This window comes from Dermacentor albipictus, chromosome 2 (genome assembly GCF_038994185.2).
Source record: "Dermacentor albipictus isolate Rhodes 1998 colony chromosome 2, USDA_Dalb.pri_finalv2, whole genome shotgun sequence".
NCBI classification, from domain to species: Eukaryota; Metazoa; Arthropoda; class Arachnida; order Ixodida; family Ixodidae; genus Dermacentor; species Dermacentor albipictus.
In genome coordinates this window covers 22,219,459-22,244,356 of record NC_091822.1, presented here as the reverse complement: position 1 = coordinate 22,244,356, position 24,898 = coordinate 22,219,459, and the positions used below count along the sequence as shown (strand labels likewise).

At 48.1% G+C, this 24,898-nt stretch overlaps 1 protein-coding gene across 1 annotated transcript in view; it reads right to left on the bottom strand.

The window, feature by feature from the left end:
• The window catches only part of LOC135897944 (cytochrome P450 3A9-like), a 336,077-nt gene that overhangs the window by 85,422 nt on the left and 225,757 nt on the right, over positions 1–24,898 (bottom strand). The window contains exon 11 of the mRNA XM_070532782.1: positions 2,707–2,795. Within this exon, the coding sequence (XP_070388883.1) occupies positions 2,707–2,795 (89 nt within the window). The remainder of the gene's footprint in view (positions 1–2,706; positions 2,796–24,898) is intronic.

Genomic DNA, 24,898 nt, shown 5'->3' with positions numbered 1-24,898 from the left:
TTGACGTGCGCATGAATACCGCCTCAGCGGTAACAAAAGGCCCATAACCAGTGAGCGAGCAGCTCCACCAGCCCTATAAGCCGCTACCGCAGCGGCCATAAATGCGCCTTACGTAATAATGATAATATTAGTTTTAATTTGGCCGGTGCTTTGTCTTGGTCGTACACTTTACCACACCACCGTTACGCTTAATTTCGTTGTACTGCGGAAGGTACAGTTTCCCTTCCCTACTTACTATATGTCTTCTAAGGCTGCACACTATCTAGCCTGGGAGCACGGAGGTTGTATGCATAACCTCTTTGTCTGGAAGATAGTGCGTGGGCGCTCATGGCTGCTAGTGCTTCCGGCAAGTTTACTTGTTTCCACCCTCCTTGCACTTGCACGCTTTCAAGCCACAGTTGGGGCATTGCGCGCGCGGTTAGGTTTCGCATTCGCATTCTTGTTTCGCGTGAAACTGAGAATGGCGCCACAATCTCCGCTTGTGGTAGTACATAACCGAATATCCTTTCTTCGACGGCTATAGGTTGACCACATAATCCTGAATGCCTCGAATTATGAAGCTGTCCGCCACCCTGCGACCTGCAATGAATTACTACAGTCGACATACCGCGGAGCAGAAACGATTGGTGTAGTGTGGTACAGCAGCGCGAACAGCTCGAGTAGTAAAGGTAAACCGCTGTTGCCGGCTCCATTGCCGCGCACTGAGTTAGTAGAGCTCGTCGATCCAGAACTCAGTGTCAGTGGTTCCATGTTGGCGAAATGCGAGAGGAGATGAGGACGCGACATGCTGCCGATGCTGCACGACACTCACCTGAAATCGCCTTAGGCTTTAAGCTCGCGTGCTCCTATATAAGCACATGTAAAAGGAGAATTCGTTTTTCTCTGCAACCACTGCACCACGTTTGCAGAGGTTTATGAAATTGAAAAGAAAAATTCAGATTGGTGACTGTTGGCCTGCTGGTTTTGAATTTTTATTTGGCTCGTCATTATTTTATTATAACGCGGCTAAAATTGAAAACTTCCTGGAACCGAAACTATAAGTTTACAACTCTACAACTCAGCAATGAAAAACGATATCAGAATTATGTGAAACGCATATAATAGTGCACAAAAGCAGTGGAAATTGCTATGTTACATATGAATATCAAATAGTTTAGTACTATGGAAATACAGCTTTTGCAGAACCTTTGCCCACAACGTAACAAATTCACCTAAGATATCAAATGACATATCAAATTTGCCCGCTTTCAATGATCTATTGCATGCGGTTTACGGAACCACGATATCTGTTCTTGATGCAGAGCTATTAATTTGTAAACATATAGCTTCTATTTTTTTCAAACTTTCATATTTTCGAAAATTTTTTAAATAAATTTCAGGCCCTAAATCTAAATTCTGTTCCAACAGTCACTATAATGTAACTTTCTCTCTCAAACGCTGCAAATATCATTAAAATCGGTCGAGGGGTTATATCAGAAAAACATATTTGCGTTTCACATGTATTTTAATAGGCTGCGTCGGAGCTAGGCCCGAGCTTCCTCGTAAGTTACGCTCCAAATCCGTCGCGCCCGAGCTCACTCGCGTACGTGGCTTTGCAGTTGGCAGGGCGGTTAACTAACGCGTCCACTATTTATTTTTCGATTCATTTCAGGCGAAGCGCGAAAATCAAAGGCGGATACAGGGTGCAACACATGCGCTTGTTTCCGCCCGTCCCTGTTTTTCGCGCTTCACCTGCAGAATGTCATACAAGAGAGGACGAATTTACGCACTTCTCTAGTTTATTTCGATGCTTGGGTTGCTAACGGACGATGTGAACATTTAACCACGGCGTGTTCCCTGTTGCCAGCTTTCGCCGAGTATTCCCCCTTGTTTCTCTATGGCCAAAGTGCTAGCGTTCGAGAGCAGTCGTGCCACGGCGCATACATGGCTCGTGGGTGGTGCCCTGTCCAGAGGCCAGTTTTGCTTGAACAACCATGAAGTGGACGCACGCTCAGCCCAATCGGCACGGAAAATTGTCTGCCTTCCTCTGCTGGCATGATGACCGCTCGCACGCCAACACTAGCGTTACTAATCAGCTGCTCCGACTCTGCATGGTCCAAGTAGAAAGCACAGTAATCGCCACGTTACCTAATATTTCACTTGGCGCGCACAACGCTGATAGCTTCCCGTCGGCCTCATCTTATGCATCATCGCTATGTGACTCCTGGAGTATTTTCACCGTGACAGTCGTGATCGTACCAGCGTTATGAGACGCCTGGTAGCTTACAGAGTGTTGTTCCTTTTGCTTAGCTGCCGCTGACTTGCAGGCTGCGTCGCGCAAACATGTCGCAGCCGCGTTACAATACCGTCCGCGGAGTTCAACCGTAAGTCCAAAGCTTGCTGTCATTGTTAATGCTTACACCACTAGATAGAACAGTAGGCGAGTAAAAAAACGTTCGTCTTGCCATTAAGTGTATTACGACACTCATATCTTTCAAAACACCATTCTTGAATAGTTCTCCGTAACGCCTAAATTTTGTTCTTGTTTTTTTTCAGCAACCGCCTGTTCTAGTGTGCTTAATTTATGCCCTGTGTTTTCTTCTTTTTTTTGGAGTAAATTGATCTTCTCTAGCCCTTCGCTAGAGATAAGATGCTTGCCTTCATCTTTTAATCATTCCTTTCCTGCATAAATGAAAACAATGATAAGTCGTACTCGGGGGTACTCACATGTGCACAGATGGATTCATCCGGAGGACCTCCATAATTACGGCGTCAAGATACTCAAGTCCCATGACTACCTCGTAAGTGACTTCCTTCTGGGAAAATGTGAGAAGAAAGAAAAACCATTCACTTATTTCGCTCTTCGGGTAGAAACACAAAATTATGTCCATGTTTTGTTTTAAACTGTATTGAGACATGTATTTGGTTTGAAGTTAAGCCGCCCTAATGGGCACAGTGTAAAAACCAGGGAGAAAATATGCAGACAAAAAGAGCGCCACACTTTCAACTAAATTTATTTGAGGAGGTAGCACGCATTGTATAAGCTGAGTGAAGTTATGCAGAATAACATTAGAAGCGCGGCACGCAGAGACAAGCTATTCGAGATCCTTATCTAGAAAGAAAAACTCTGTCTTCTAAAAAGGGATCCCTGATACATAAATAACCTTTCTTTTTATTTAGCCAAATATGCTTCCAGCAGCATGTGGGCGGACATATCCCGGCTTTTTGACATTGCGCACGTTTGTCCTTAAAGTAAGGGATGCAGGTATGAAGTAGAAAGTTGTATTGTACCGTTATCTGGACTTGTATGGTTCTTTTTGTTCTTGGCACACTTGTTGCACATGCGCATTTCATCTCTCACCGAGGAGAAGGGGGGCAGCACCCCCAGGAAGTGGGCGGCGGCCCTCCCGGATCCGCGGAAGTATCGAGGAACCAAGACCTCGAGGAGCACAATGCACGAGACTGACGTAGTGGCCGCGTCGCGGTAAAAGCTTCTCCTCCCTGCGTGGAGGGAGCCTAACCGACTTTGCAGGCACTTTCACTAAAGTTGTTCTCTTTCTCTCTCTCTCTCTCTCTCGTGTTCATACATCAGCAATTTAGTAATACTTAAGTGCGCACCGAATGGCTAACGATTAAGCGTAACTGCTTTCCTAGTTACGTACGAAGCCTTTCAGTAATTCTTAAGAACCTCTGATGAGTCCACAACTTGACTCGGTTTCGCTGTTTTTCCTGTCCTCTTGCGTGGTTGTGGCGCATACTCACAGTGGGGAATTTGCCATGAATCGGGTGGTTAAATTAGGTGTATAAAAAAAGACAAGGGAAGTAATAATTTGAACATTGAAGCTTAGAAAGCAAACTTCTTGTTCGAAAAAGAAAAACAATCAGAAGAAAAACATAAATTAAGAAGCAGCCAACAATATTTCAATAAATACATCAAAAACTGACTCGCCATCCCGGCCCTGCGGAAGTGGATGTTCACCGAAGCTGTTGAAAACCGCCACTACTACTGGTGAGGAGGCATGCAATGGTTTGTTTGCTTTATAGTAATGATAATTCATGGTAAGGGTAGTAATGGGAGTAATGGTAATTTTGACAGCACCCCACCACCAATAGCGGTGCTGCAACAACATTAAAATCACTTGATAGGCTGGTTCTTTTGTATAAGAAAATACTAGGGCCGTCACTCTCCACGTTGCAAGCTGCTGTTCCTGCAGCAGCTTGCGCTACGGTAATCTTTCCCGGGAAACGTATGCAGGAAGTCCTACGTGCTTCGCATTGTTATCAGGTGCACCTTATCAACACTTATTTAGTTCGGATGCTTGTTTCGTGTTTTCTCTTTAGTGAAGCGTATGCTGTTCTGTATGTTTTATACGTGATTCCAAAGAATGTATGAACTGTTCGCTGCGCTCAGAGCTTGAAAGCTCTGTCTTACTGCGGTCTTACTTTTAACGCTGGCCACTGGGATCGGCCCACATTTTTGCTAACAGGCGCGGACACGAAAAATGCCGACCACTGAGAGCCCAACAGCTTCGCTGTAATAAATAAATAAACTATGGCGGGGAGGGGAGACGATCAGTCTAATATTGTCATTTAGTAGTGACGGTAAGGAACACAGTGGCAATACTGTGAATGACGAAGCTAAGTTTTATTGGGCCCACCTGAGCTCACAAAGACAGGCTACACTCAAAGTTCAACGATAGCGGCGAACACAGTCGGGGATCATACAAATCTCACCTGAAAGTCAAGCGCGTTGGGTTTTAAGAATGAGTTATTGAAGGTTCAAGAGTAATCGCTGGGGCCCGCGTGTCTTCCAGATAGCACTACACAATTTGTGCCGCTCATACATTCGGATCAAACAAAGTGCGGTGACAGCAGACAACGGATAGAACTATCGATAACGTTCGAGAAACTGCCGATACACGCAGGCGCTTCCTGCTATGAGCGATAACGTTTAACAATTTTGTTTGTCTTTGGAAAGCAGACTCCGGAGACATAAACGAGTACATGTATCGATATAGTAATCAATTATATTCCATCAGCTAATCTTGTATTGTCAAGCAAACATTTCTGTGGATGAACCCGATAACGCAAGCTCTAAAGAATTAGATCACAGGCCGAAATACATCCATGCCAATAGTGCGATGCGGGGTAAAAGAAAATATAAGCTTTGCATGCGAAAACTAGGGTCTAATTGCTTATGAGGCACGCCGTTGTGGGGAACAGCAGAAAGTTGGACCACTCCGGGTTCTTTTAACATGTAACGAAGTCTAAGTACTTAGGTGTTCTGACATTTGCTCCCACCGAAATGCGGTCGCCACGGCCGGCATTCCATCCCGCCACCTCGTGCTTCGCAGCCCGCCGCATTTCGACGAAGGCGTAATGCGAAAACACTCTTGTACTTAGATTTAGGTGCTTGTTAAGGAGCCCCAGGTGGTCGAAATTTCCGGAGTCCTCAACTATGGCGTGCGTCATAATCAGAAAGTGGTTTTGGCGCGTACAACCCCATAATTTATTTTTTTTCCTTGGCAGCCCAACACTATAGCCACTAAGCAACCACGGCGGGTCAGAGGGATTCCCAGCAGTCTTTTTCTTATATTAGGAAAATGCCTACATCACAACAACATCAAAAAATGGCCTGTTGTCTCCGCTTCGCCACAGAATGAACACTATGGTGAGGAGACCAGACCAGACTTGTGTAGATAGAAATTCAACGTAGGTATACAGCAGTACAGTCTCGTGACGGACTGTTTACTTTTTGTGTGTTTGACATCAAAAATCTGTGCCAAGTGTGCAGGACATGTCGTTAATCGATAGAATTAGTTATTGCGGAGGCTAGCACTGCCTGCATAATGACGCTCCTGCGAAAAGTAGCACCAGCGACGTGAGCAGTCAAAGAACAATACGGTCGAATAGGGCCGTTTATCAATGGCGGGGCTATAGAATCTGCAATTTCATTTATGATTAGTCCTTTATGGTTAGGCACCCAAATTAAACGCACATTTGTCAAATGTCCAGGTACAGATGAATCAAACGTCCTCATTGCGTGAGAGTCACGAGAATCAGTAAGGGATGAGCACAATCATAATGATTGAGTGACTATCACGGCTGACGTAACTGATGGGCCTAATTTGCGTAGAGAAAGGACCACTGCCATGAATTCGGCTAAGAAGGTGAGTACAAAATCTAGCAGCCGAAGAGAAAATGTCTAATCGAGAATCGGGAAAAGCTACCTACACCTGACTTATCTTCGCATTGCGAACCATATGTCACAATCATGATGATTGTTTGAAGGTTCTTTAGATGATCTTGCAATAGACCGTCAATAATACGATGTGCAAGTTCTTTTGCAATTTTAGGAAAAGTGGCATCGCTGAGAAATGTATTTGGTATGGAAGCTAAGCCACTGTAATGTGGCGCAAAGTAAAAACCAAAGAGAATATATGGGTACGGAAAGAGCGCCAGACTTGCAATTAAATTTATTTGAGGAGGCAACATCCATTAGAAAAGTCGAGTGACCTTACGTAGAATAAGATTAGAAGCGCAGCACGCACAGCCAAGCTATTCGATAGCCATATTTAAAAGAAAAACTCACTCTTCCAAAGAGATAGGACGAACACTGATACGCAAACCGCTTTTTTTTCTTAGTTAGCCAAAGAGGCTTCCAGCAGCATACGAGTAACACATGGTCACTTTTTCCCACTGAGAACGCGTGCTCTCAAACTAAGGAAAACAGGTGTAAAGTAGAAAGTTGTATTGCAGCATTGGCTTGAAGAGTCTGGTTCTTCCTTTATTTTATGTATTAAGAGACATTTGTTTTTTTTTTCAGATAGCGCTAAGTGACCTTATAAGACATGATCTTGAGTTGTAGCGCAAAGTGACACGGACAGGGAATAGAACCAAACAGGACGAGCGCTAACTCTCAACTAAACCTGTATTCAAACTATCAACATGTATGTTGGTGATTGCAAATATCGCAGCACATGAACCTGACAAGGTCTAAAGACATAAGTTAAACATATCAAGAGGTACAGATACCAAAAAGCAAACAAAAAGACACTACTTCACGTGACTTCACGTATCTTTCGCAAGCCCATGCATGATTCCCAATCATACTGACATGGACATCAAACGATCGGGCTTCGAACGAAGTCTGCGATGGTACGCACTTCGTGTACTTCAGACCACGTGAAAAAGAGTAGCGTAACATCGCGTAACTTTTGCTAACCCATGGGCAACTTCCAACGATTCCGACATGGACATTAAACGAACTGGAATCAAGAGGGCTATGCGGTGGTAGCAACGTAGCGGAACTAAGAGCATCTGGCGAATAATACCACGTCACGTCACATAACTTTCGCAGGCCCATAGATGCTTCTCAACCATATTGACATGGAAAGCATACGAACTCAGAAGGAGTGTTATTTGGCCTCACGGGGCTTTTTTCCAATGATTGGTTCATTTACAGACATACTGGTATGTATACTAAACTATTGTGAATCGAACAGCCAGTGTGAATTTTGGCAGGCAACACTAGGGAAACGGAGGTGAAAAGCGTGTCGCGCGAATACACGAAAATCTGCGTTGAACGCGATTCGCTGCTGAACCGATTGCCGGGAATACCAGGGCGATTGGAATTTACTTCGAAAGTGATGTGGTACTGACAGAAGACATGGATTGGTAAATCTTGCCATAATTTTATTCCTCGCACACGCACAGGATGACTGAAATACCTGGAAGTTCTGGTTTCTGTTGTTGCTGTTCACACAATAACGATGCTATCCAGATGTAATGGTCTCGTTCAGCCGGATGCTGTGCTACATTGTGCATAATTATTGCGCACTGACATAGGAGCTTCAGGGGAAACAAAAATTAAAAAATACTTTTTTTTCCAGTTCCATTTGAAAGTGTCACCCCCACCCCAGGAATAGGTTTTTGTAGTTGGGAAATGAAGCTGTTAGGAAGCTCAGATAGTCGTGGTAAGCGATAATAATTTGATACAGACATGTCAGGTAAACATGTTTGCTAAAGTTCGGTGGTGCCTGCCAGGTTGCTCATTGCATAAACGGTACTACATTTGTTCTTGTGTACACATTGGTTAACTGTGCAAGCTGCCGTAAATGAGCCGCATACGCTGTAGAGAAATCTCGAAAAACTTGTCACGAGGAAGCGCAGCGATGCAGAATAGAAGATTCTCTGATTCGTATCATCTTCATGCGCATAGTGTACTATAATATGACACACTCTTGCTATTTGTGCACTTCAGGGCATCACGAATACCGCATATAGATAAAATTTGCGAACTGAAATATTAAAAAAAAATTGGAAAGATGTAGCGTCCAAGCATTGCATTGCTCGAAGAAGAGAAACAATACCAAGACAATTCTCGCCGGTTTTATTCTGTTCACATATTCCATTCCGTCGAGTGGTGAATTCCGGCGAAAGTTGGCGCTGAACTTGTTCGAGCCAAAGTCGCATGGCGACTATTAAGAAAATAACTAGAAATAACCATTATTATCTATTACGCCTAGTCATGCTAGTGCTCACCGATGGTTCTGAAAGGCGCGTGCGTCTTTTCACATAGTGAGGAATTTTGTGCAGTGATAATGCACAAAGCAGTCCAGTGTTCGCAGCAACGAGACCATAAGAATAATTCGTTATCATTGCTAATGTGTGAAGAGCAACTGCCGAAGCAAGAATTGTCAAGTATTTTAGGCTTGCGTGTTTGTGAGGAAAGAAAAAATATGACAAGCTTTATCAATTCATGTCTTCTATCAGTACTACACGGCTTTCAAGGTAAATTCCTCTCGCCGTGAAACCTACGTTAATCGGTTCAGCATTCAGTCACGTTCAATGCAGTTACGTGAAGTCACGTGACGCGCTTTTCACCTCTGTTTCCGCGGTGTTGTGTGGCAAAAGACGCACTGGCTGTTTGACTTCCGTGCGTTTGGTACGCATCTTTTTACGGTTCACCCTCTGCGGCCATGAATGGAACGGATCCCAAGCGGCTCAGACGACGCGCCAGATCATCACGCTCGTCTACTTGAAAATACTTGTTCTACTTTAAAATACTTGTTGGATTTGTTTTACTTGTTGGAAAATATTTGTTGGATACGACCGGACCACTAGCGCAAATCCCACTCTCCTTTGTTCTACGTTTTCCCCGTTTATGCTAGGCAGTGGTATCGTTCCGAATTCCTGTACGCCGGTTGGCCAGTGGGTTGGCCAATATGCTGACACGACCGGACCTACGCTCCCCACCACTATATCAGCGAGTGGAATTCCTCCGTTTTCCTCTGTGTCGGCCCACCAGTGTGCTGACAAGGCCCTCTACCAGGGAGAGACAATGAGGTTGCCCAGATGCTGTAGAGTATAGGAGATAAGCGAAGTGCCACGAACACATCTTCTGTACCCATGCATACAGGAGCACGCACGCTAAACATTCGCTCACGCGTAATGATCCATTAAACTTCTGATATTTGCTTTTACATCATATAATCTTCTTCGCCAGAGCCTCAAGGATGCTCGATCTGGTTCTAACTCCTAGCAGACCCTCTTGAAGGTTGCCCAAACCCTGTCCCCCGAGACGTCTTTATATTTGTGAATCACCGTATGACTAGAGAAAGCCTCGTGAGGGCACGTGGCACACTTTATCTCGTGGTCTGACATGCTTTTCGGGCGTACCGTTGCAGCAAATTCTTCGAAGCAAATTCGTATAATATCCATGTCCAAGGAAGCGAGAATAAATTAAAAATATGGTTTGGAAGCATCCACGGACTTGCAAAAGTTATGTGGGGTCACGTGATACCCTTCGCCACATGGTCTGAGGTTTGCTACGTGGGTCCCACCGCATAGCATTTTGGATTCCCGATCGTTTGATATTTATGGCGGAGTGTTTGCAAATTAACCATGGGCTTGCGAAAGTTACGTGACGTAACGTGACTCTTTATCACGTGGTCTGGAGTACGCCACGTGCGTACCGTCGCACAGCTTCTTCGAAGTTTGATGTTCATGTCAGTATGCTTGGGAATGCCCCGCCAGCCTGGCAAAAGATACGTAAGGTCACGTAACACTATTTCCCATCTGATTTGACATTCCCAACGTGCGTATCATCCCATAGCTGTTGCGATCCTCGCTCGAATGATAGCCATGTCGGTGTGCCTGTGCATCACATGTCGGCTTTAGAAAGGTACGCTAGGTAATGTGATACTTTTTACCACTTGGCCTGACGTATCTTGCGTGGGTGCCATTACAGAGCTTCTTCGACGGGCATTTATTTGATATTCATGTCAATATGGTTGGCCAAAACCGATAAACCTGGTGAAAGTTAGGTAATGTCACGTGACACCGTTTTTCTCGTGGTTTGACGTGCGTACCATCGCAGAACTTGTTCGAAGCACCTTCGTTTGACATCCATGTACGCATGGTTGGTAATTAACCATAGTCTGGCTGAAGTTACGTGATGTCACGCGATTCCTTTCCACTTGGCCTGAAGTACGCGAATTACGCATCATCGCAAATCTTGTTCGAAGCCGGATCAGATGATGACCATTTCAGTATGATTGGGAATCATGCATTGGCCAGAGAAAGATACGTGAGGTCACGTGACAGCCGTTCCTACGTCCTTTGACGTTAGCTACCTGTACACCGTCGCATAGCTTTCGATGTTTCCGTACATTTGATATCCATGTCGGTATGGTTGGTAATTACGCATCGTCTGGCTAAAGTTGCGTGATGTCGCGTGGTTTTTTTCCACATGGTCTGAAGTACACGAAGTGCCGACCATCGCAGTCCTTGTTCGAAGTCCAATCGTTTGATATCTATGTCAATATGGTTGGGAACCACGCATGGGCTAGTGAAGGATACGTGAGGTCACGTGACACTTTTTCGCACGTGATTGACGTTCACTAGTGTACACCTATGCATAGCCTTTCATTTATCCGTTCGTTTGATACCCATGTCGGCATCGTTGGTTTCTACCCATGGTCTGGCTAAAGTTACTTGATGTAACTTGATGTAACTTGATGTAACCTGGAGGCTTACGAAAAGGGTTCTACTTAAATTGAGGACGACTCAGCGAGCTATGGAAAGAAGAATGATAGGTGTAACGGTAAGAGGTAAGGAAAGAGCAGACTGGGTGTGGGAACAAACGCGAGTTACTGACATCTTAGTTGAAATCAAGAAAAAGTAATGGGCATGGGCAGCAGATGTAATGAGGAGGGAAAATAACCGATGGTCATTAAGGGTTACGGACTGGATTCCAAGGGAAGGGAAGCGTAGCAAGGGGCGGCAGAAAGTTAGGTGGGCGGATGAGATTAATTTGGCAGGGACAACATGGCCACAATTAGAACATGACCGGGGTATTTGGAGAAGTATGAGAGAGGCCTTTGCCCTGCAGTGGGCGTAACCAGGCTGACGATGATGCCGATGATGATGATGATGATGATGACTGGATGTCACGTGACTATTTTCCACATGGTCTGAAGTACACAAAGTACGTACCATCGCAGACCTTGTTCGAAGCCCGATCGTTTGATATTGTTACTCGAAGGACGAGTCAGTAAGACGAGCAACTGTTTACAGGTTATATTTACAACAGCGGTTGCAGCGCATACCGGTTAGATTCACAGTGCGAACGCAGTTCATTCTTCCTCCTCTTTTCTTGAGTCATGGCACCCACGCGTCTTGTTCAAACAATTAAATACCACATGCCTGTAGCATAATCCCCCGGCGGCACAAGCGACGTCCCGGAGCGTCTAAATGTCATCACTGGGAGGGTGATACTGTTTCAGTCGTGTAACGTGCAAGATATCACTGGACTGGGAAGCAGATGGGGCGTCAGGGGTGATCTCATAGGTGGCAGGAGTCACGGCACGAAGCACTCGATATGGGCCTGTGTAACGAGACAGCAGTTTTTCTGACAGGCTGAGCTGACGCGACGCAGACCATAGAAGCAGCAAAGAACCTGGAGGGAAGTGCACGTTTCGTGTCGCCGGTCGTACAAACACCTTTGACTCTCTTGGGATTTCAGAAGGCGGTCACGGGCAATTTTCCTTGCGTGGGCACAGCGGGTGACGGCGTCAAATGCATATTCACTGGTCGGTGCCACGTGAACAGGGAGGGTTTTGTCGAGGGGCAGCGCTGGCTCTCGGCCGAACAGAAGGGAAAACGGGGAATAACTGGCTGTGTCGTGGCGCGAGGAAATAAAATAAAATATGACAAGCGGTAGAGCAAGGTCCCAGTCAGTGTAGTGTGAAGAGAAATATGTCGGGAGCATGTCCGTGAGCATGCCCTTGAGACGCTCCGTGAGGCAGTTTGTTTGCGGATGGTATGACGTGGATAGCTTGTGCCTCTTGGCACAGGACTGCAGGATAACTTTTGATAGGAATGTCCGGCCACGGTCTGTGAGAGGTTGTCGCGGAGCTCCATGTAATAACATCACGTCGCGTAGAAGAAAATCGGCGACATCTATGATGCAGCTTGTAGGAAACGTTCGGGTGATGGCATAGTGCGTGGCGTAATCCATCGCCACAGCGATCCACCTGTTCCCAGAGGTAGAAACCAACCCAAGAGAATGGTTCGGGGCTAATATCGAGTGGTTGAAGGTACCCAGCAGGGAACGTCAATGGTGTCTTGCGTCGCTGGCATTTCTTGCGTCGCTGGCATTGCTTTCGTCGCTGGAAGCGTCGGCGGATCCGGTCGTAGGTACGTGACACACCCAGGTGACAGGCAGTGGGGAGGTCATGAAGTTCATGGAGAACAGCTAAGGTAATGTGTTTAGGAATCACAAGGATTAATGCAGGGCCGTCGGGGGTGAACATTGTGACGGTAGAGTACGCCATCTTGAAGTGTGAATAAGCGAAGGGAACTGTGGGCAAGTGACGCAAGGACGGGTCACGGTGCGACTCGTCGGCGACATTGAGCACTGGAAAAACAGAGAGAACACAGGCGTCGGTGTCAGTATGAGACGTAGAGGTCACGGCTTCGACTGGGTAGCGAGAGAGGCAATCTGCGTCGTCCTGGTGTTGGCGTCCCGACTTGTATGTCACTGGAAAGGGATATTCTTGTAGTCGGAAGGCCCAACGAGTGAGCCGGCCAGTAGGATCCTTGAGCGACGAAAGCCAACAGGGCACATGATGGTCTGTGATTACTTAGAAGGGCTGGCCATAGAAATCTGGGCGGAACCTTGAAACAGCCCAGACGAGAACAATACATTAGCGCTCGGTAATCGAATAGTTGCACTCTGCAGTTGTCAGGAGCCGGCTAGCGTAAGCTATAACGCGGTCGTAGCCGTGTTGGCGTTGCGATAACATGGCGCCGTTCCCGTAACCACTGGCATCGGTTTGGACCTCTGTAGGTGAGGACGGGTCAAAGTGGGCCAAGACCGGTGCATTGGTGAGAATCGTGATAAGGCGTGAAAATGCGGCGGCGTGAGGGGATCCCCACATAAGAGGCACGTCTTTATAGAGAAGTTCAGTGAGTGGTCAAGCGATTGCTGCGATATCGTTCACGAACCATCCGAACTAAGAACAGCGCCCCAAAAAACTCCGGACGTCATTGACAGACATAGGCACAAGCATAACCATTACTGCTGAACCTTCTCCGGGTGGGTTTGTACTCAGGAAGCATCAACGAGATGACCTAGCACTGTAATCTGCCGGCGCCCGTAGTGAAACTGCGATGACTTTAGTTGGAGCTCAGCCTTGTAGAATACATTAAGGATAGGTGCGACGAGCTCAAGGTGCGTCTCAAATGTAGAAGAGAACACAAGGACGTCGTCGAGGTAACAAAGGCAAGTTGACCATTTGAAACCTTGAAGCAGACAGTCAATCATCCGTTCGAACGTGGCGGGAGCATTGCATAAACCGAACGGCATAACCTTGGATTGGTAGAGGCCATCTGGAGTGACGAAAGCGGTCTTTTCTTGGTTTTGCTCATCCACGGAAATTCGCCAATAACCAGATCGAAGGTCGATGGACGAAAAATATTTGGCACTGTGACGACAATCAAGAGCGCCCTCCATTGGTGGTAAAGCGTAAACGTGCTTTTTAGTAATTGGTTTTAGGTGGCGGTAATCAACGCAAAAACGCCACGTGCCATTTTACTTTTTGACGGGCACGACTGGCGACGCCCAAGGACTCGACGAGGGTTCAACAATGACTCTGGCGAGTATCTTGTTTGCTTCCTGCTGAATAACTTGCCGCTCTGCAGTGGATACGCGATACGGTCGGCTGTGGATGGGAACAGTATCTCCAGTGTTTATCCAATGCTTAACAAAGGACGCCTGACCAAGTGGTCGATTTTCAGTGTCAAATATGTCGCGGTAGGAAAGCAAAAGGCGATATAGGGCAGCTGCTTGGTCATTGCGAGGTCCGGAGCGACCATGAGACGTCACGGCTGTCGAGGTACAAGGCATCCTGCGGGTAATCAGGAGGATCTAGAGACGCGTCGGCTACGAAAGCAGTGACGTGGTCGTCTGTCACTGACTGGAGCGTGGCCACCGCTATGCCTTCAGGTAACACTTGCTTCGTCAACCCAAAATTGATAACGGGAAGACCCATTCGATTAGCAGCAAGGCTGACGACGGAGTGTGGGACAGAGATGTCGCGCGACAGGAGGACATCACGAATAGATGCGACGACGTAGTCGCCATCAGGCACGGTTGCCGTTGAGGTCAATTCGACGAAGGTTAGGGCTTTTGGAGGTAAGCGAACACACGCGGTAGTGCAGAGGGTGTTCGGTTGTTCGGGCGACCGTCGGAAAGAAGAGGAATCTTGAGGCACAGCGTACCAGTGGCACGGTCGATGAGGGCAGCATGCGTTGTCAGAAAGTCGAGTCTGAAGCTTAGGTCATGAGGGCAACTGGAGAGCATGGCAAACAGGACTGTAACAAGCGGCCAGTAATTCCTATGTCAGCAGTGCACATAGCCCTGACGGCAACAGTGGCGCCATTGGCGAGTGTACGGGTCGAGTGATGGCAGGGGTAAGAACTTTTTTGAGGCGACGACATTGATTAGGGCTCATTATGGACACTTGGCATCCAGTATCAATTAATGCCGTCAACGGAACACCAGCTACGTCTACTTCAAATAGGTTCGTGTTGGTAAGGAGCGTTAACGGAAGATTTGGACAGGACGAACGTGATGCAGCACTACCTCCAAGAGCTGCATGGCCTAGTGTTCCATCCATCTGTTTAGCGAAGAAAAGCGGGGAGGCTGGTGTGACGGGGAGTGACGGCGATCGCACGGAGGAGCAGCTGTGAGGGGCATCAGAAGGAGGGTACAGACGGCGAGGTGAATAAGGGCGAGCGTCGGCGTATGGGCGAGAAGCAGGGAATGAGCTCCAGTACGGCGGCATCCAGGTGGTGCTGCAGTGGTGGGATACATCGCCAACGCGGTGGCAGCGGAGGCGCATCGGTTCGTCATCTGGGGTTCGCCATTCAGCAGGATTGCGTTTGCGTGGTCTGGGAGTGAAATACTGGTCATTAAAGGTTGTGGACATGGGAATGGGTGCCTAATCAGGTCGGGAGACAGAGCAGGTGGTAGGGATGCCAAGGTTTGCAACTTCTTGCCATGCAAGTGCTTGAATAACGGAAATAGTGGGGGCCACCTGGTCAAAGGTACCGTCAGGGGATCGTGAATGAAGGGGGGCTTGACTCGCCGCTTCGATCTCGCGGCGAACGATGCGTGTGCCGTTCTCTTTAATTGGTCGTGTCGTGGTAAGAGCGGAGCAGGATGACATGGCAGGGGTGTTTGGGAGCCGGAAAAACTGTGGGACGATGCGGTGGCTTTTGGATACCTCGAATCAGCGGCATGCTTTGACGATGGCGTCGACGGTAGAAACGTCGTTATAGACAAGCGAATTGAAGGCATCGTCCGCGATGCCTTGTACGATATTGCCCACCTTGTCAACCTCGGTCATGTACACGTAGAATTTCCGGCAAAGCGCGAGCACTTCCTGTAGAAAGGAGACATATGATTGGGTCGACGACTGGCACTGGTGGCAAGCTCTTTTCGCTCAGCCTGTTGGTGACATTACGGGTTGCCAAATAGGTCGCGAAGCCGCTCTTTGAAAATGTCCGAGCTGGAGAGCTCGACCTCATGGGTGCGAAACCAGACACGCGGTGTCCCGTCCAGATAAAAGATCACATTGGCAAGCATGACGGTAGGGTCCCAGTGGTGGCTTTGGCTAACACGCTCATACATGGTGATCCAGTCGTCGCCATCAACGTCATTTTGGGCGGAGAATGCCTCAGGATCACGGAGACTAGGAACCGTAACGTACGTTGTGCTTGGCGCCACAGGTGTAGGTGGTGACGGGGTGGTTCTATCGGAAGCCATGGCTGAGAAGACAACGATGCGGCCGCTTCGGAGCTCCGTGGCGAGTACGGGGATCATTCCACCTTCACCACAATGTTATGCGAAGGACGAGTAAGTAAGACGAGCAACTACTTACAGTTTATATTTACAACAGTGGTTGTAGCGCTGACCGGTTAGATTCCCAGGACGAACCCAGTTCGTACTTCTTCTTCTTTTCTCGAGGGATGGCGCCCACGCGCCTCGTTGAAACAAATAAATACCACACGCGCTGAGAGCAATATCCATGCAAGTATGGTTGGGAATTACACATTGGCCAGCGAAAGATTTGTGAGGTCACGTGATACAATTCGCCGCATGCTCTGAGCTCCGCTACGTTGCTACCACCGCATAGGCTTCTCGATTCCAGTTCGTTTGATGTCCATGTCGGAATGGTTGGGAATTACCCGTGGGCTTGCAAAAGTTACGTCATGTTACGCTACTCTTTTTCACGCGGTCTGAAGTACGCGACTTGCGTACCATCGCAGACTTTGTTCGAAGCCCGGTCCTTTGATATCCATGTCAATATGGTTGGCAATCTCACATGGGCCAGTGAAAGATACGTGGTACCGTGACAGCCTTTCCCACGTCATTTGACGTTAACTACGTGTGCACCATCCCGTAGCTTTTGATTTTCCTGTTCGTTTCATATCCATGTCGGTGTGGTTGGTAATTAACCGTGGTGTGGCTGAAGTTATGTAATGTCACGTGACAACTTTCAACGTGGTCGGAAATACGCGAATTGCGTATCATCGCAAATATTGTTCGAAGCCAGATCAGACGATATCCCTGTCAGTATGGCTGGGAAATCAGGCATGGGCCAGTGAAGGATACGTGAGGTAACGTGACAACCTTTCCCATTTAATTTGACGTTAACTACGTGTACACCATCGCATAGCTTTTGATTTTCCGGTTAGTTTGCTTTACAATTCGGCATGGTTGATAATTACCACGGTCTGGCTAAAGTTGCGTTATGTCACGGGACTCTTTCCACGTAGTTTGAAGTACGCGGAGTGCGTACCATCGCAGACCTTGTTCTAAGCCGGATCGTTTGATATCCAAGTCGGTATGGTTCGCAATCGCGCATGGCCCAGCGAAATATACGTGAGGTCACGGGACAGCGCCTCCCACGTGATTTGATGTTCGCTATATTGTTACGCATGAAGAAAACGAAGACCAGAGGACGTACTTGCGGTCCCGAGTGGAGGGAGGAAGAAGAGGACGACGCTCAGTTGATTAACTAGCTGGCCGCTCTTGCGCTCACCTTCGCGACCTAAAGTAAACGGTGCCCTTCATCCGTAAGGGTTATAAACGGCCTCCTTCGCGCGTAAAAAAGTGGTGGAGGTGCGGGGTACCGCTCACAACAACGGAAGCGTCACTGCCGCAGCTTCATCGAAGCCGTCGACTTGCCGGCCTCCCGCCATCAGCCGTGACCGTCTTCGAAATGCCAGAAGAAGTAGCCGCTCCGAAGGCAGCGCCTAGCAGTCCACTGCCATACTACCGAGTTCCACCCACCTTCGGAGGCAAAGCGGGGGAAGATGCCGACGAGTGGCTCGTCCACTACAAACGAGTGAGCAAGTCCAATGGGTGGGACGCAACCACTAAGCTCACCAATGTGGGATTCTCCCTGACAGATACCGCCCTCGTGTGGTACGAGAACCACGAAGACGCGCTTACGACGTGGGAACATTTTTTTGACGAGTTAAAGGCGTGTTTTGGGGACTCAGTCGCCAAAAAGAAGCGTGCGGAGCAGACACTGTCGCAACGGGCGCAGCTACCATGTGAGACATGCACAACATATATCGAAGAAGTGCTAAAGCTGTGCAAGGTGGTCAGTGCTCGCATGTCGGAAGAAGATAAAGTTGGACATTTGCTGAAAGGAGTGGCTGAGGATGTGTACAATATTCTAACTGGAAAGGAGAGCCTCAGTTCTGTGTCCGACGTCATCCGGCACTGCAGAACTTTTGAAACGCTCAAGATGCGTCGGATTGCGCCAAAGTTTGGTCGGTTGGCAAACGTTACGATGGTTGCCAGTGCGGACACGAGTCCTTGCCTCGACCTTCCTTCGACGATCCGACACATTGTCCGCGAAGAACTTTCCCGCCGCGAAGAGTTGTTGCATTCAACTGCTGACCATCATGGTGTGTACACGTCACGTGAGGCTATGACGGTGCCACATTCGGCCCCTTGGCAACCAATGGTTACAGCAGCGGCCGTAGAGTATAGCGCAGCCCCACAGTCGAGGATGCCAACATGACTGACCTCCGACTCCGCGCTATGACCAACCTGCTCAGCGCACGCCTCCTCGACGCCCGACGTATCGTCGTGACACACGCCAGGAGCCAACCCACTACACGCGGGAAAATGATAATATCCGCTTCATCGACGAACAACCAAGGTTTCGACCTCTCCCGGTGTGTTATTCCTGCGGTGTCCCGGGTCATATATCGCGGTTTTGTAACCAGCGTATGACCACGTGGTATGGCCAGCCCTCAGAGTTTTCTAGGCCCTCCGAACGGCCACACGGTGCCCCGTGGCCAGCACACGTATCATCTGGTGACGAGTATTGGCTGAGAAGCTCCCGGAATCGCTTCCCGGCATCTGACAGGAGTTTGACAGCCCCACCGCAACGCCTGCTCCCCGTTCTCCCTCACCGCTGCGTCGCACCACGTCCCCTTCGTCACCGGAAAACTAGCTAGCGCGGTTGATGGAGGTGAGGTCGCTGGAGACGTGCTACTGACAGAAATACTTCCTGTGTTGATGCTGAAAAACAAAGTGCGCGTTCTTGTAGATAATGTCCCTGTGATGGCTCTGGTGGACACAGGCGCAACAATTTCGGTCATGAGTGTCTCTTTTAAACGCGTGTTAGGGCGAAAGGTTTCGTTTAAATGGGACGAAGATTCAAAGTTCTAAGGAGTGAGTGGCGAGCCGTTGCGACCTATTGGTGTGTGTAGTGCTGATGTGTTTTTGGGAGGCTGTATTATTACGACAGAGTTTGTAATTATTCCTCGGTCGACCCATGATGTTATTCTAGGCATAGACTTCTTGCGGGAGTGTGGTCCTACTGTCGACTGCCGCACAGGGACGGTATTTATAAGTGGTCGGATTCCATCAGGACTCCTGGAGAACCCTGTAGATCGCGAAGCTACACTGTGTGTTTGTGGCGATACAATCATACCTGCATCATCTACCGTTTGCGTTCGCGTTGTCCGTTGCGGCGCCGATTCCGACAGCTTCGAAGCTACCGTAGAACCGATACACTTTAACTGTATGGAGAAGAATGTGCTGGTGCCACTTTGTGTGGTGTCGATCAAAGTAGGACGCACTGGCTTATGGACCGTAAACTGTTCTAAGGAGCCTGTTATGCTACCAGACGGCATTAAATTATACCCCTGTCACACTGGGAGTTTTAATGTCATTCGAATCGAATGGCATTCGATGCAACGAATGTCATTCGCCCCCCGGAGCTGCTACACTCGAAAAATTAATGTCATTCGGTGGCGATATCAATGGCGATGATTCCGAAAAAAACGTCGCAACTAAAATAGAACAAAGTAGGTATAAAGTGCTTGCATAAGCATTCCATAACTTTAAATTTATTTTTGGAACGTCACTTCACTGAAAAAAAATATTTTAGTAATGCGTATAAAAAAAGTTGTTCTATTTCAGACTATGTGGCCACTATAAGCCAAAACAAGGCTTAGCCACCTGAGTAGCCGATAAATTGAAAACAAACAAAATGGCTGACATGTCGACGCTGGACGACGGCGCTAAGTTGCAGGAGGTGAAGCGATCAGTTGCTGCGTACTTTGCATTACGAGCAAGGCGTAATAATCAGAGGAAGCGATTAGACGTGCAGAGTGGCGGTGGAGATCTATTTGACCGACGAGCAGAGTGGCGGCGGCATGGACGGCGGCCAGACGCTACTGAGCAGGAGAGTAACAACTTTTTGCGACAGCCTGCCGCACAGATTTTGTCTCTTTAGAGTAACAAGTCCATTGAAACACGCAAACGTTATTGTTTCTATACGAGTACGGTTTTCAATTTGCAAATACTGTGTCCTGTTTTGCTTTGTTTCTGGGGTTGAGAGTACACATTCGCTCCGAGTGCGAAGCCGAATGAGTTTCTCGAACTCATTCGATTGCTGAAGTCATTCGGTGCTAATGACATTAAATATCGCTGTGTAGCAACCGAATAATGTCATTCGATGCTAATGCCATTCGGTTCGAATGACATTAAAACTCCCAGTGTGACAGGGGTATTAGCCTTCGCCAGGGAACACGCGTCCTTATCAGTGGCTGAACACACAGATGTGCCGGAACAACCTGATGGCCACAGTTCGGAAACGGCCTTTTTGTCGATGGTAAACAAATCGCTCAGCACGAGTGAACACCGAACGTTAGTTGGTGTGCTTTTGAAGCACATTTCGGCTTTCGACATTGCGCAGAAGGACAAAGTACCTGCAATCCCTGCGTCTCGAACGCGCGATACCATCAACACGGGTTCGGCAAATCCGATTAGACAAAAGCGATATCGTGTTTCACCATCAGAGCTCCAAAGTATCAATGAACAGGTGCACGAAATGATGAAAAAGGGAGTCGTACAAGAGTCAGCGAGTCCGTGGGCAGCTCCAGTGATTCTTGTTAAAAAAAAAGATGGATCTTGGAGATTTTGCGTCGACTATCGCCGTTTGAATGCTGTAACAAAAAAGGACGTGTACCCACTCCCACGTATTGATGACGCAATAGACTGCCTTCGTTCCGCCTCTAACTTTTCCTCAGTAGATTTACTATCCGGCCATTGGCAAATTCCGATGCATCCTGACGACAAGGAGAGGACTGCCTTTGTAAAACCTGACGGGCTCTTCCAATTTAATGTGATGCCATTTGGATTGTGCAACGCTCCGGCAACTTTCGAGATATTTATGGACACTGTTCTGCGCGGCTTGAAGTGGAACATCTGCATGTGCTACCTCGACGACGTCGTCATCTTTGGTCGCACCTTCAGCGAACACAACTCGCGCCTGGATATTGTCCTGAACTGCATCAGAAACGCTGATCTAGTTTTAAACTCTAAGAAATGCCACTTCGGAGACCGCCAAACCCTTGTGCTTAGGCACCTCGTCGACACGGATGGCATCCGCCCTGATCCCCAGAAAACAGCAGCCGTTGAAGCGCTCAGTGCACCGCGCTCTGTCAAGGAGCTCCGTAGTTTTCTGGGGCTTTGTTCCTATTTCCGCCGATTTATTCCTAAATTCGCCGACGTCGCGTATGCGCTGACATGCCTGCTACGAAGGACACCCCCTTTGAGTGGACTCCGGAGCGCGACTCTTCTTTTTGTCAGTTGAAGTTCCTGCTGACGTCACGACCGGTTCTTCAACACTTCAGTCATTCAACTCCGACGGAAGTCCATACGGATGCCAGTGGCATAGGTATTGGTGCCGTCCTAGTTCAACGCTACGGTGACCGCGAACACGTGATCGCATACGCAAGCAGCTCATTAAGTAGGCCCGAGCAGAATTACACTGTCAAGGAACAAGAATGCCTCGCGGTAATAGTTGCGGTTCAGCGGTTTCGTTCTTACCTGTATGGACGCCCCTTTACAGTGGTCACCGACCACAACTCATTGTGTTGGCTTGTGAATCTTCGTGACCCTTGTGGCCGCCTTGTGCGCTGGGCGCTCCGGCTCTAAGAATAAAGCTTCACCGTCTCTTATAAGAGCGGTCGACGACACGCTGATGCGGACTGCCTCTCGCGTATGCCACTTAGCACTACGGACTGTGACGCCGACGACTTCGATCACCTCGTGGCTTCTGTGTCGCCGCGTTTTCCAGTCTTCGACTGCTTCAAAGCCGAACAGCGAAAGGACGATAAATTAACACCGCTCTTCGTCTCGACGACAGCAAACCATTTCTGTGTACGTGATAGGCTCCTGTATAAGAAGAACTTTTCCGGCACTGGCGCACGTTTTCTCCTAGTGGTACCGGAGAGCCTTCGCACAGCGATTCTGAGAGCTATGCATGACGACCCTACGTCTGGCCATTTAGGTTCGGCGAGGACGCTCTACCGGCTTCAGGAACGCTTTTATTGGCCTGGAATGCGATAGTCTGTTGAGACGTATGTGGCCAGCTGTATGCAGTGTCAGCGCCACAAACGGCCATCTACTGCTCCAGCTGGTCTCCTGCAGCCGACCTCGCTTCCAAGCACGCCTTTTCAACAAGTGGGCATTGACTTCATAGGCCCATTTCCAAAATCAGCCAAGGGAAATTGTTGGATAGTTGTTTGCGTCGACTACCTCACACGCTACTGTGAGACGGCGGCCATGCCCTCCGCAACTGCCACTGATGTTTCAACATTCCTGCTGCAATATGTCATCCTGCGACATGGTCCGCCTCGCGTGATCATCAGCGACTGTGGACGACAATTCACAGCGGACGTTGTAGAGGAGCTGCTTCGTGTGTGTGAATTCAACCTGCGTCACTCGACACAATACCATCCACAAACAAATGAGCTTACGGAGCGCACCAACCGAACAATTGTAAACATGCTATCTATCTATGTTTCATCCGACCACAAGAACTGGGATGACGTAGTACGTTTTACCACGTACGCGTTCAGCACCACGAAGCACGAGACTACCTACCGGCTGTAGCTCTTTCTTCCTGCTGTATGCACGGCCACCCCGGTACACAATCGACACTGTTTTCCCTTTCTGTAGTCATGAAAATCCCACTGTCGCCGAGACTCTCTGCCTTGCCGAAGAAGCTCGTCGTATTGTTCGTTTGCGCACTTTGGCATCGCAGGACAGATCAAAAGCACGCTACGACATTCGCCACCGTCCGGTAACCTATCGCCCTGGTGATGTTAGCCTGGCTCTGGACACCAGTACGGAAACGCGGGTTATGCCAAAAGCTTTTGGCCACATACGACGGACCGTTTGTTATTAATAACAGACTCACGGAAGTCACGTATGACATAGCTCGCCTCACGGCGAGTGGTAGAAGAGCTGCCAAGACACAAGTGGTCCATGTCACCCGCTTGAAATTGTTCACGTCAAGACACATGGATTGACTCGCCCGGCGGGCTTCGTCTGCGACGAGAGGAATGTTACGCATGAAGAAAACGAAGACCAGTGAACGTGCTTCTGGTCCCGAGTGGAGGAAGGAAGAAGAGAACAATGCTCAGTTGATTAACCAGCTGGCCGGTCTTGCGCTCACCTTCGCGACCTAAAGTAAACGGTCCCCTTCATCAGTAAGGGTTATAAACGGTCTCCTTCGCGCGTAATAATATGTACCACACAGAGCTCCTATCACAGAGCTCCTTCGAAGCCCGATCGTTTGATATCCATGCCAATATGGTTGAGAAAGAGGAATATGCTGTCGGATGTTACATGAGAGCCCATAACACACTCTTCCAAGTGATGTCAGATGCGTTGATCATCATCATCAAGATCATATCATCATTAGCATGGCTACACCCACTGCAGTGCAAAGGCCCATACTTCGCCAACTACCATGGTCATGCGCTAATTGTGGCCATGTTGTCCCTGGAAACTTAATCTAATCCGTCCACCTAACTTTCTGCCGCCCCTTGCTACGCTTCCCTTCTCTTGCTATCCAGTCCGTAACCCTTAATGACCATCGGTTATCTTCCCTCCTCATTACATGCCCTGCCCATGCCCATTTCTTTTTCTTGATTTCAACTAAGATGTCCTTCATTCGCGTTTGTTCCCTCACCCAGTCTGCTATCTTTTTACCCCTTAACATTGCACCCACCATTCTTCTTTCCATAGCTCGTTGCGTCATCCTCAATTTAAGTAGAACCCTTTTCGTAAGCCTCCAGGTTTCCGCCCCGTAGGTGAGTACTGGTAAGACACAGCTGTTATACACTTTTCTCTTGAGGGCTAACGGCAACCTGCTGTTCAAGATCTAAGAATGTCTGCCAAATGCACCCCAGCCCATTCTTGTTCTGATTATTTCAGTCTAGTAGTTCTGTTATAGCTGTTGTGTTAGAGGCTTTCATACATTGGCGTTCCTTAATCAGACGTTTCGTCTCCTGCGATAGCTTACCGGTATCCTGTCTAATGGAGTTACCACCGACTTCTATTTCACACTCCTTAATGATGCCCATAAGGTTGTCGTTCATTGCTTCAACACTAAGGTCCTCTTCCTGAGTTAAAGCGGAATACCTGTTCTGTAGCTTGATCTGGAATTCCTCTATTTTCCCCCTTACCACTAACTCATTGATCGGCTTCTTATGTAACAGTTTCTTTCGTTCCCTCCTAAAGTATATGCTAATTCGACATCTTACCATCATATGGTCACTGCAGCGCACATTGCCGAGCACGTTCACATCTTGTGTGATGCCAGAGTTAGCGCAGAGTGTAAGTTTGAATTACCGCAGAGTAATTGTACGTGGTTATAATCGCAGAGATTGTTCGAAGATCGTTCGTTTGATATCCATGTCAACGGGCAGTGTAGAAAACAAAATGATGAGTAGCCACGTGACGCTCTTTTCAGCTTGTTTTTATCAGCTTTAGCAACCAACAGTTTGTTGAAGGATGCTGCTC